General features: G+C 42.4%; 1 protein-coding gene across 3 annotated transcripts in view; it reads left to right on the forward strand.

The window, feature by feature from the left end:
* The window catches only part of SLC9A3 (solute carrier family 9 member A3), a 211122-nt gene that overhangs the window by 161017 nt on the left and 36213 nt on the right, over positions 1–13892 (forward strand). For all 3 annotated transcript variants that reach the window (XM_045005872.1, XM_045005874.1, XM_045005873.1), the window contains exons 4-7: positions 1912–2214; positions 8806–8966; positions 10532–10610; positions 12871–13048. In XM_045005872.1, coding sequence (XP_044861807.1) covers positions 1912–2214; positions 8806–8966; positions 10532–10610; positions 12871–13048 — 721 coding nt within the window. The remainder of the gene's footprint in view (positions 1–1911; positions 2215–8805; positions 8967–10531; positions 10611–12870; positions 13049–13892) is intronic.

Raw genomic sequence — 13892 nt, forward strand, 5'->3', positions numbered from 1 at the left:
ATTAATAAGTTTGGTACAATCTGGCCCCTTGATGGTTTAGGATTAGATTCTCGCTTCGGCTGTATGTCAGTGCAGGAAAGTAAAGTAAGGCACTTCCCTTGCCTCTCCTTTTACACCTTTGCTTTGGATAGGCAGCCCTTAGTTCTGGACGCACAATAACAAGTGGCCTATGTGACCACTTACTTCCCACCCTCACTGATAAGATGGAGGGAAAGGGTGAATCTTTGACTCTACCCCTTACTGTGCCAGCCAGCACCGCTGAGGCAATGGGGAGTGGGTAATAATCTACTGCTGGCATAAGCCAGGTCTGGTATAGGCTAGCAGTTAACCACTATTTTAAGAGCCTGGAGGGAAATATGGCTCTGTGAGCCCAATTCTTTCACTGCTGTGCTCATGGGGCACTGCAGCAATGTGCCACCCGGACGCACCTTTAGAGAGGAGTCCATGCTCGTAGCAAAAACAGCGTGCAATTGGAGACAAACCTTTCCACGCGCAAAGGAAAGTTTCAGCTGATACAAAACATTCTGTTCATTGGGGGGAAACTGTTCCTTAATTACATCTGTTAGAATTCTATAGAATAGTGAGGATTTAGCATGAAGTCCAGTGGCTACTTCACAATATCAGATTTTCAGATGTCTTCAATATTCTTGTTCCATACTTTTAATTCTGGGCATTTCTCAGTCATGTCTCTGTCTGAAAACATAGCAAAAGGGAATCCTGACCCAAGTAAGTCTGGCTCAGCAAAATTCATTTTCAGGGATAAAGAATGTAATCCTTTCTCCTTAATGTGATAAATTGGTTGATAATTTACTGACTGGAGATACAAGGAATGGAGGGAATGACCACCAAAACCCCCCCCCAAACCCCCCCCAACCTTTGAAAACCTGAATGCCATGGTTTTGTAAACAGAACAATGGTTTTTAGGGACCTGAAACAATCTGTGAGGCAGTGCAGCCTTCATAACAAAGAGAAGATGCTAACTGGGAGGGACACTGGTTTTCTTTACTGGATTACTCAGGTTGTGGAAGGTACTTTCCATCTGTAGAATTAATGGCCCAGATGCTCCTCAAAACTGACAGTGTTTCAGAATGTTTATTGAACACAGTTTGCCTCCTTCTCCCGGTGTTATCACCTTAATCCAGTTTTAACCTGGTTTGGGGTCATTCACATAGCCAGAAGCAAAATGTTACAACTTGGTCTATTTCACAGGTCTCGTCTACCCTGGAAACTTTAGGGACCTCTGCCATCGTTACACTAGTGCTGGTGCATCTACACTGGTGCTAGCCATGGTGGGAGCACTGGTATAGGCTGGCTGCTGTCATTGTTACAATCATGTCACCAATCATTGTGTACCTCTGCTAGCTGATGGGGGAAGATTTTTCAATACATCTTAAAACATGGGGTCCTGATTGTTTGTTTTTTGGACTAATTTTTAGCAAACTTGGGCCCAATTGTGTGCTAGTTGAGCAGAGTTATAGGTTGATATTAACATCACGAGAAACTCAGTGGTTTTGATTGAGTTTCAGATGAAAGTGAAATTCAGTCTTTCAGTGCAAAAGTATATATGAGCTCAGCTGTACTCAGCATGGGGGTTAGGATCATAAGTAGTCCTTGAATCAGGGGTGCACATACACCGCTAAGCCAAACTGAAGCAAAGGTTCACATAAACTCCTGCAAAATTGAATTGCTGAGATTCCCTCAGCAGTACTTCATTGCCAAACATCTCTAGTATCTCCCATTTATCTTGCTCTATCCTAGCTCAGAGAGCTGGTCTCATTCTCCTCTCCTCTCAGTTCCTTTCTTATCTAACACTTTCTTATCTAAAACCAGCCGTACTAACAACAGCTGTAATATCAATCAAATTATGTTTGCATTTTGATTCTTTCACATTTTTTTCTCTTTTTTTTGCAGTTTTCCACTTGTCCCACAAAGTCACCCGCGTGGTTCCAGAAAGCGCTCTGCTGATTGTCCTTGGCCTCTTTCTGGGCGGTATCGTGTGGGCTGCAGACCACATTGCCTCCTTCACCCTTACACCAAATGTATTTTTCTTCTACCTGCTGCCACCCATTGTCTTAGATGCTGGATACTTCATGCCAAACAAATTGTTTTTTGGAAATCTTGGTACCATCCTTCTGTATGCTGTAATCGGGACTGTTTGGAATGCTGCCACAACAGGCATGTCTCTCTATGGTGTCTACCTGAGTGGAATAATGGGTAAGCCTGATTCTCAAGAGTCATTGCTAATTAAAATGGGTACTGGTTGGTACATTAGTGGTGCATTACAGATAACTCTTTCCCACAGAAAAACACCAAGTATTAACTAGAGCTGGTTGGAACATTTTCAGGTAAATGAAACTTCAGAGTGGACAGAGCAGGGACTTGAACCTGGTTCTCTAACCTTGCAGGAGACACACACTACCCTACACACCTCACTGGACTGAAAAGCTTGGGTTTCAAGCCAAAAAACCACATGTTTTGACACAATTCCATGTTAACAGAAATATTCCAAAAGAGGGTTTTTTTGTTCCAGTGCAGAACGAATCTCAAAAGTTGCTGCGAAACAGAATTGTCCTCCAGTCAGCTCTAGTATGAATTAAGCAAGGACCCTCTAAGTGTATTTATATAATAGGTCATTGTTTCAACATTTAAAGCTAGAAACCACCCTGCTAGAGTAAGATTGAAGACCTGTAATACCAAGTGGCATTTGCAAGGGGCATTCTGCCTATGTAGTACTGATGAATGCGTAATGTCTCTAAGGTGATATGAGAAGCATACATAGCAACAGCTGTTACATCTTTTTGGGGAGGTGTAGTAGTAGCACCAGGTTTGGACCACTAGCAACTCAACACTAGCAAATCAGAAGACCACAAGGGGGAATGGAGTCATGGCTGCACTGCTGTTCAGATATGTCTCCTCCAGGGTGTGTAGCACATCTACCTGTACTATGACTTTCTAGTACCTATTACTCATGGAACTCAAGCACCATGATTCTGGAAGCCTTGTGCTCAGGTGCAAAAAGGGTAGTGCGGGTGGTTTCCTAATGCACCCACAGAGGAGCAAACAGAGGCAATCTGACCCAATATTATTACTCCACTAAATAACTTCTAAAGTGAACTCTGATTCTAGAGAGGGAAAAATCTGCCATGAAGAAGCAGACCATGATTAAACATAAAGGGTCAGAAATAGCCTCAAAGGTTGCTCCCACCATCCATTACAGGTGAAATAACAGTAATTTTGGGGTTCCGATTTTTAAAGTAGTGCCTGGGATTTAGCTACTTATTTTCCATTACATTTAATGGAAAACATGTGGCTTCATTCCCTGCATTGCTTTGAAAATCCTACCTAGAGGTCTAACAGAGTAGGACCACAAATTATATAGCTAGATGTTTACATTTTTTTAAGTTTATAGGCACAATTGAGTGAATCAACAAGTTTATACCTGCAAAATTTGAGATTTTTTTTTAAAATTTGGCTCAGATATAATTTGCCTTTCCATTTTTAATCAAATATGAAATCTGTATACCTTTCAAGGCTTTTAAAGTTGGTCAGGATCTGTTTTGTCTATTTTCTCTGTACTTTATTTAATCTAGTGTGTCTCTGGTGCTTATCACTATGGTGTCTGAATGCCAAAAGTGATAGCTTTCTGCAGCAAGAAAGTCCTGTAAGAACAGGTTCATAGTTTTGATTGTTTGTTTGGAAGAATGTACTTTTGCTCACCTCAGTGCCTTAACTTTGTAAAGCAGAGATAAGCAGAGGGCAAATGAACACAAGAAAACTTCCATTGTCTGTATGCTGATCTGGCAACCTCTGAGAAAAAGATGTTCCTTGCAAAGGAGAGCTGGAAGGAAGGAATTTGTTGCCTCTAAGGATCTGATTCCATGTATTTATTGAAAACTTGGATTAGCACTCCGACAGGTTTACACTGGCTTCTGAGGTTACAGTAAAGCTAGGCAGCCATGTTGCTAGGATTTGTCAGCCTGAAACCATTTCTCACTTGCCTAGTATTGTTCTGGGTGTTTGTGCTAAGGTTTAATGCTGCTGCTTAAAAAAAGGCATTATTGTGGAGTTAAATGGATGAGATTGCCTTACCTTGTTTTGCAGTAGTCCTACACTCCCATGTAAACAACATTGGTTTATTTTTGTACCTGAAGATAGTTGTGGGGGTGGCTGTAACATACTGGCTAGCATGTGAGATACCTTATACCTGTACTGGATAGAATGTGGTTTGATCCAGCCCTATAATTATTTGTGATAGGATTCCCCTTTAGTGGCTGGAGGCCTACACATAGGATATATATCAAGCAGTGTTGTCAGACCTCTGGCCCATAGGTCAGGTCTGGCCCACTTAATGTATTTATGTGTCTTGTATGGCCTACATTCACATGCTAAAGAATCATAGCTTATTTTTCTCTTTTTCCAAGAATAGAAAGCTTCTAAACCCTCGTGACTGTGCTTGATTCCAATGTGAACAGAGCATCACCCAGGCAGCGTTGTCTTTCTGAGTTTGAAACAATGACTCAAGAGCTGTGAACTACCCTGTTGCCCTCCATTACCCTCAATGAGGTGTAACTGTCTATAAAGCGTAATGATGATACTTTAAATGTCATAATTAATTTTTAATTGATGCTCATTGTAGGTGCTGGGATGGTGAAGGGGTTGGGATTTAAGTCCACACCAAGATGGGAATGGGGAGCTCCTGCAGGGAAGGAAATGCAGAGGGAAGAACAGAAGCGGCACCCAAAGATAGGAGAGAGAGAAAAAAAAAAGCAGAAGGGTGGGAAAGGAAGTAAAAAAAAAAAAAAGACAACAACCATTTCTGCCCTACTTATCAGAATATTTTCCCAGTGAGTGATGCTGAATGGGACAATAAGATGACGACTAAATAAAAAATACGATTGATAACTAGAACAAGTAATTTTTTACAAATCATTAAACATTTTGAAACGTCAAAATTATTTCCATTTTGCAGGGCTTGTAACAGACCAGTTAAATAAAAAGAGTCCTGACATTTTTAATAAAAAATTTGTTTTGAAAATGTTATAAACATGACTTTGCTAATGAAAAATTTGGATAAATGTTCTGCAAATACAATTAAAAATATGGAAAATTTTGGGGAAAAGGAAACACTTAAGACAAAAGTTTGTTTTAAATAAAAGGCCATTTTCGGCACCTTTCCTCCCAACCCCCCCCACCCCCCCAAATGTGCTCAAAAATTTTAACTAGCTACAATAACTAAAATTGAGTTGCAATATAAAGGCCATATTTTCCCCTTTATCTTTGTGCAAACTCTCATTGACAGCAATGGGAATTCCACTGTGGACGGAGAGTAGGTTGTATAGTAATAAATATATTCCACAACCCTTAAATCACAGTTAAAAATGGGACTCAGCTCTTTCTGTTGAATAGGTTTGACAATCCTACAGCCTGCAACAGCATATGCATCACAGTCATCTGTAAACGGATGGGCCTGATTGCTTAAAACGTTTAAAATGAGACTGCACAAAGAACTAGATAATACACTGTATGCACCATATTTAGCTGACAGGATGATGCATTATGACCTATTAGATCCTTTATCAGTTCTAACCGCCATTATGGAAAAGGCCAGAGAAGCTTGTCCCTGATTCAAACTATGTCACTCGCAAATAGAGATAAGTAGGACTTGAAAAGCTTACATGATACCAGCTAACCAAAGGATTAAATCTAGTAGCCACATGCTGATATATAAGAAGGGAGAGAAGTCTGGGTACAGTACCTACAGAGAAACCCAGCTCTCCCACTCCAGCTGCTGGGGGAGGAAGGGTACTGGGATTCTTCTTAGTTCTTGGAGCCAGTTTGAGGATTTTACCTTTCATGTCATCCTCTGGTGCCAGGGAGTATTGCGGTGTTGTTATTTTGTTTGTTTTTACTTCAAATTTTATTATTCAGGCAAACAAAGATGAAAGTTTAATATCACTGAATGTATGGATGTATATCCATTGAAGACATAGTTGTGATAAAAGCAACAAACAGATTATATGTTTCTTCCAACTCCATTGACAGGGGGAACTAGTAATTGATTAACTCTGATCTATTCCCCAATATGAGAGCAGTTCACCTAAACTGGATTACGTAGATTTCAATTTAAATGAGTGGAAACACCTGTTAAATATGATATTCAGTGTCCTTAGAACTTGTACAATTTGCAGAATAAAAGTATAGAACATGCAAGAAGATCAAAATAATAATAATAATGAAAAGGAAATGCTACTTTAAAAGTACATTTGGAAGAAACATAACTTAAATGTTAAACTAATGCTCACTGTCACCCTTCCACATTCACAAGGTAAAAAAGGAAAACCAATCCCAAGTCATGCTGACTGATTCCCCCAATCATAAAACTAGCACTCACACTGTTGCTATTACTGGTGGAACTACACGGACAGTGAATTCCCACTTAATGAATTCCAATTATGAAGTTTAGCAATGTAGACAAGGTCCTAGCTTCCAGGTGACGTCCAGAGTGACAATTGTTCTATAATTCTTTAGAGGCAGTGCATTGAATTAGAGGGTATGGGTGGTAGGTTTGGTAGCCTAAGTAAAACTCAGGTTTAGCAATCCCACCTCCCTTGACACTATTTTGTAATAGTTATAGATGTACCCTAACCTTCCCATCAGTATTTGCTCACTAGCTTTTGGAAGTTCTTAAAGAATGTAGCAGCAATCATAATTGGTAACATATAAAACAGATAAGAGATGTAGGTGAGCCAATTCATTTTAAAGGCGTCTGTCTTACAGTGTCATGCTATCCATAGTTATTGCCATTGAGCTATCTCTTCCTTAAACACAGCCAGGAGGGTAAGAATGTTACGGAATCTTTATTTGGAGTCAGGTGCAGGGCCAGCTTCAGAATTTTCTGCCAGGCCTGAAAATATTTTGCCACTGACGCCACCCTGCTTCCCAATCACTCAAGCCCCCCTCCCCCCCAAAAAACCTGACTGTGACCTGCCCCCTCCCCTGCTCACCGCCACTCTGTATAAACATGAATTAAGATGACTGTCTCCATTTTATAAATAAATAGAGTAACTATGTGCTTCTGAAAACCAGGAATGTCTCTGTTCCTGTAATTCTTGTCAGCTTTGCAGAAAATGATATTATCCTGCTTGTTGATGATGGTATGGAGAGATGGTCTCTATTCCTCTCTCATCTTATCTGCTGCTGCCAGATGGGGGTGGGTTGTGTCTGGTACTCTACCCAGCCTCCAATTTTGGGTCCTCCTCCTGGATGAATAGCTCCGTGCATTTTGTAGCAAACATTTGAAAGTAAGTTCCTCGTTCACTTACCTGCCAATCCCTAAGTACTCTGGACTTGAAAAGTTACCTCCACACATACTCACCAGAAGGAGAGACCCTATGAGCCTGGGGGAAGTGTGCCCACACTGCCATGCTGCAAACAATGCCGCACCAAGGCCACAGCTCTTCAATGTTCATTACCAAACAGTTATTCCCAAACAAATACATCAGTTCTGTCCCCTTCACCCCAAAGTAAATAACTTCTGGTGCACATGTACACCAATTAATAAAATGGGGCTCTGCACCATCCCTTTCGATAAATGGATTCTGGGCTGTGCCCTGCTTCCCCCACCCCTCATGAATTTTGAACTCCCTGTAGTTAATAAATACTACCCCCTGCCCGACTCCCATTAATTAATTCAGGTGCCTTCCTCTGCCCATTAATGAATTTTGAGCCCCAGATAAATGAATGGGACTCCATACCTGTTTGTACAACTTCTCTAGAGCTGCAGGATTCTGGGATGTGCCAGGAGACCCTTAGCAGGAATGTCAGCTTCTCTGCGCCTCTCCCTTCCTCTTTAAGGAAAAGTGCGTGTGCCACACTTTTTTCCTGCTCCTCTCCTGCCATCTGCAAAGAGCAGTTGGCTCTGCCACTCCACCCTCTGCCTCTCCCTCCCCTCCTGAGAAAGAGGAGCACTTCAGGGGGCTCCTCTGCTTCCTGGTCACCCCCTTACCTCCTATGAAGGACCAGAGTTGCTCTGCTCCTTTGGTCTTCCTTGCTCTGCAGGGAAGGAACCAATTGCTTGTCAGTCCGCTTGCCTGGGCAACATTCCCAGTCTCTCTAGGCTAGCAGGCGACTTGGCTTTTTAAACAGTGAGTCATTAAACATGACTTGGCTCCCTGCATGGATGAAGTGCTAGTGACATCATCAATAAAACTGTGGCCTCACAGCTTGGCAAGTAAGTGAAGGAGGAAATTATTTTTAAATATTTCATTTTAAAATGAATGTATTTGTAATTTCTAAGGATCTCCTATATTCTGCCGACCTTCCAGTTTGAGATGCTTGCATTACTGTTCCCTGTCCTGCGGATACACTCAGAGGCTATCTGCTTCCAGGGCTATCAATCTGGAACCTTTGTTCAGCATGAAATTAAAGTGCTTTTATAGAAGAACTAAATGAAGTTAATTTCCTGGATGAGAACAAAAATACTGAAATAAATGTTGTTAGTCTGATACCATAATCAATTTTCTTGAGGTTGCCCAACTGTGTGCTGCTTACTCACACAAAATTCACTTTTGCTTCAGTGGGAGTTTTGTCTGACGAAGGAGTCCAGAAATGTGCTTTGAGGACAAATTCTGCACTTAATTACATAGGTGTAACTCCCTTGAACTGATTCTAAGTAAGTAGGAGCAGAATTTGGCCTGTTATGTAAAGAGTGTGCTACTAATTTGGGGCTGGTTCCTTCAGGACCATACGGAGATTCATCTTGCTGGTGGTTTTACATATCTGTAAGTTTTTGTTTTGTTTTCATAGGCCAGCTTGACATTGGGCTACTGGACTTTCTTCTGTTTGGCAGTCTGATAGCTGCAGTGGACCCTGTGGCTGTACTGGCCGTGTTTGAAGAAGTTCATGTCAACGAAGTTCTGTTTATTATCGTTTTTGGAGAATCTCTTCTGAACGATGCTGTAACTGTGGTAAGAGGATTTCATATCCAAGAGTCACCCCAATTCTGGAGCGTTTATTCTGGACTAATGTATCCACCATGGAATAAAGTAGCCTGTTGTCTGTGGCTATCTGTTCACGTGTCAGCTACCACACGCAAGTTCTACTTGTTTGTTTGCAGACATTTTGTTGCAAGTATTATCTGAATGTGAAGAGGGCATGCAGGTCGCATAGTATGTTCCTATTCGCTGGTTGGATAAATACAACTCTTAAAATGCCGTTTCTGGTACAAATACTTTATTTGCCATTTCTAGCCATCATGACTATCATGATTTACTAAATTTATTTCCCGAGGTTTTGGGCTATCCTCTGCTAGTTCCTTGAGCTGCTTGTATTCATTTTGTCCAATTTTGCATATGCTCTTAATCTATGTACACCTCCCACATACCTTCTTTGTTTATGTCATCTTGGCCTTTCCAACTTTCATCACTATTTATCTGATTGCTTCCACGGTCATTACTGACAATGTTGCTTCCAAGTGACATTCATTTATCAGATGACAAAAGTTGCAGTGTTACCAGCTCTTCTGATTTTATTGCAAGTCTTGCAATGTGGGGTATTTTTCTTAAAGCCCCAGCTCTGGGAATCTGGAGAATCCCAAAAGAATCTCAACTTTCATTTTTTTAAATGTTTCTCGACCTGATGGTTTCAGGAAAAAGTTTTAAAATGTGACCCCAGTGCTTTATAAAGGCCCAGAAACCAAAAAGCATATAAACAGAACTTAAAATGCATTGTTTTTAAAAATCTCATGATTTTTGAATACTTGGGGTTGCAATAATGTGGTCAGCAGTTGGATATGTATAAATATCTCTGAGGACTACAATGTAGAGGAATAAGAGACATATAATACAGCCTAGCTAACTCAAGTTATTTCTGTAACATCTCCTCACTAGCCCAGTTCCTGTAGCAATGAAAGTGTTATCATAATTCCCCAAATATTATCCTCAATTTCTTTAATTTTTGCCCGGAGACCCATTTGGTGCTTACCAAAGTAGAATTCTCCAGCGTACATTTTAATTAAATAAACACAATATCGAAGAGATGATTTGATAATCAAATTATTTTGCTTTTAATTTCTTGGTGATTTATTTTGCCTATCCATTCCCTTTTGGATGCACAAAACCTAAAACATTTTTTTAACCCACAAATCACCCTCTGTGCTAAAATGATAATTATAATCCATTTATCATGATTCTCACTTTTCTTCATCTTTCTTTACTATCCATGCTTTCTTTAAAAAAACTTCCATCAAGCACTTAGCTGCTACAGTGCTAGGCTCTATGGAAGACCCTTGGACACAGAGGCAGACAAAACAGCCAGTTTTTCAGATAGATATATTCTACAGATTTCATTTTTATCATATTTTGACCTCTTCCTGTTTGATTATGTATTCTCGAAACAGTTTGCTGCTTCAAAATAAATGGATTTTTTTACCTCAGTCTAACAAAATTTCAGGATTTACCAGACCCATACATGTGATGATTTGAATTGGCTTGATTCAGGAACAAATACTAAGAGAAGCTACTTTTCTTTTTAGGTGCTGTACAATGTGTTTGATTCTTTCGTTGCAATGGGAGCTGATAATGTGACTGGGGTGGACTGCGTAAAAGGCATTGGTGTGTAGAATTTAATTATATGTTAATCATTGATAAAAGTCTGCAGGATTGTAATAATAAATAATTGTAATCCTGTCATCTTATGGCCTTTTGTAGCAGTGTGCGACCCACCACTGCAGCACCTCCTGCTGGCCATTCTGGAATTAGCTCAAGTCCTTCCACAGGACGCCCTCCTCTGGTGGTGTCTCGCTCGCTGTGCCCGACTCCACTGTTTCTCCCACTTTTGGGGGAACTGGCAGTCTATAGTCCAGTCACTCGCCTTAGTGGCCTGCTGCAGTCACCAGTCTAGTCCCTTGCTCCAGGGGCAAACTGCAGTCTGTGTTGGCCACTTCCCTCAGGGCAAGTGGGGGCAGCCCTAGCACCTTAACTGCCCTTCCTCCAGGGCCTCAGTCTGGCAGTGGTCAGCCAGAAGCTCCTTCTGCTCTGCTACCCTGTCCAGCACTGTTCTAGCCATGGTGCTCCTAGGCAGCCAGTCCTTCTCCCTAGCAGGCCAGGAAGAGACTCAGTCTGCTCTGTTGAGCAGCCCTTTATATATGGCCCCTGCTGGCCCTGATTGGCCACTGCAACAAGCCACCTCCCAATTGGCTCGCTTAGTGAGCCTTCCTCTAATTGGAGGCTTCTGCATAGGCTCCCTCTAGCCTTCTTTAACACTTCCTCTGCCTGGTGTGGGGAAACTGTCCCACTACACCTTTACAGACCCTTTTCCTTCCATCTCTAACCCTGAGGTTTTGCGGCACACCCCAGAAGAAGAAACCCACACTTGTACCTCCTCAATATTTGAGAACTCTAGCAGAAGAATTTTCCTCCTGAGTAGCAGCTCTGGGTGTTGAGCTTGGCCTCCGAAATCTAAGTAATAGTTGTGTTAGATGGTTAAGACTACCTGACTTGACAACTATGCATATTTTCTTCCTGATTCTGCCCTACCATCCCTACCCTTTTGGAGCCAGTCCAGCAGAATAGCTCTAATCAGGGCCATCCTTAGGCATACGCAGCATATGCAGCTGTGTAGGGCACCATGAAATTTGGGGCATATGCGGCAGCACCAGCCCCGGTGACCAGCCCTATTCCTTGGCCGGCCCCCCCCTGCAAGGGGCATGGCTGTCCCTACAAGGGGTGGAGCCCCAGACAACTCCCTCCGCCCTGCTTCTTACCCTTCTCCCCTGCTCCGGCCCACTCCCATTCCGCCTCTTCCCCCAGCGACCCCGCATTCACCGGCAGCGGCAGGAAGTGGAGCAACCCGGTCTCAGTCCGCTGCACTCCGCCACCTCCCAGCCGCGGCACTCTGCTTCCCGCCACCGGTGAGTGAGGGGTTGGGGAAAGGACCGTCCCCGGCTCTCACCGGCGGTGGGAAGCAGAGCACCACGGCTGGGAGCTAGCGGAGTAGAGTGGGTTGGGGCTGAGCTGCTCTGCTTCCCGCCACTGCTGGTGAGTGGTGGTGGTGGGGGATCCCTTTCCCCAAGGCCCTTCCGCAAGCAACACGGCTGGGGCTGGGGCAAGGGATGCGGAGCGGGCTGCTCCCGGCCCCCCGCCAATCCCCTGGGCCACTCTGGGCCTGTGGGCCCCCCAAAAGTGGCCTCCCACAGCTCCTGTCTCCCAGACCCTGGGTGGGGGGAGGCCTGGGCCCCACATGCCCTCCCCCGCCACGGGGGATGCTGCGTAGGGCACCCAAATGGTTAGGGATGGCCCTGGCTCTAACCCACTCCTTTCCTCTAGTAGGAGGGCTTTTGTAGCTGCAGCATTGTAGTTAAAGGGTTATATAGATATATATTCCCCATCTCTTTTAAGTAATCAGGATTTGACAATGGTTACCAAGCAATGTTGTCTAAGATGTTGCAGTTCTTTCGCATTCTAAGTGTAGGGAAACGTATTATTTTATGTACCACTGTGTTAATGGTGATCCAGGCATATAATTTTGTATGTGGTCTCGGGAAAATTTGTCTTTATGGCGTAATGGGGAAATTCGTTTGGGGAAAACTCTTGGATTTTGAGCAGTCTCACTGTGGTGACCTCTAACAATAAAACCTTGTGTTTCCCTGAATTTCCTTAAGAATTCCATATACATACAAAGCATTCAAAAGTGATAAATATGTGTTTAGGGGTTTTTTTTAGGTAGCTGAATTATGTCTTAGAAAGATGGGGTTCTAGTACCATCCCCCAATATCATTAACCATTTGATAGGAAAGCCGGTAATAATTAAGCCAGTTAGAAGGTATTGATTTTCTTTTAAAATCAGTATAATTTGCATTTGTCCTTGTTTCAGTGTCTTTCTTTGTGGTGAGCCTGGGTGGAACATTTGTTGGCATTGCCTTTGCGTTCCTGCTCTCCCTGGTCACTCGCTTCACCAAGCATGTCAGAATCATTGAACCTGGATTTGTGTTTGTGATCTCATACCTGTCCTACCTCACAGCAGAGATGCTTTCTCTTTCTGCCATCCTTGCGTAAGTCTTTTATTTTATTGTTCTCCCTGGCAGCGCTGGAGATGGAGTGTGGTTTTTAAAATCAATGAAATGTTAGATTTAAAGCACAGAGGAAAACTAGAGAATACTACACATAAAAAACCAAAGACCTGTTCTTAAAATCATGATCATAAGTAAGCAATGGGTTTCAGATCTAAAATACAGCCTTGAAAAGGAGTGAGGTTTCCAGGGTCCGCTTTGCAGCATGAGGGCCCTTATTGTAGAATATACTTATTTGTTGGTCCCATATATGAATGCTAGTGCTTTGATCGTAACTGCATAGAAATTCAAATTTTCATTCTGCCACAGAATTTGTGATTAACACAAACATTTTCTAAAGCATGAGACAAAGGAGAGTATTGCTCTGACAAGCTGCTCTCTCTACTTACAGATTTTAAACTGCCAAATATTATATTATTCTTTTAAACTTTCTCCACATGGCCAATTCCCCAGTAATCAGCTAACTAGGTGTCAGGACAGGCAGAGTAAATTTGCCTGCCCTGTGTTGAATCCCAGTGTGATCTTTCCCCACTGCTGTTTGTTGGTTCTGAGCATACCTTCCATCTCAGTTTTGCCTATCCACTTTCAGTTGTTATTAGCCTCTACTGTTTCACAGGCTCTCAACCAGAGCAACACCATAGCCAGTATTTTCAAGATCTGAAAAACCTACTGCAAATGTCAACTTAGGTTTATATCTAGTGTAAGCTTGGAAGTATTGACTGTGAAATAGTATGGAAAGTTGAAAGGCAGAGGCAGCTGGAGTTTTTTATGCTCTAATTAAACATTATCTTAGGGGGTGGGTGTTTGTGATATGTTTTCTTCTACA

The sequence above is a fragment of the Mauremys mutica genome, chromosome 2 (genome assembly GCF_020497125.1).
Source record: "Mauremys mutica isolate MM-2020 ecotype Southern chromosome 2, ASM2049712v1, whole genome shotgun sequence".
NCBI classification, from domain to species: Eukaryota; Metazoa; Chordata; order Testudines; family Geoemydidae; genus Mauremys; species Mauremys mutica.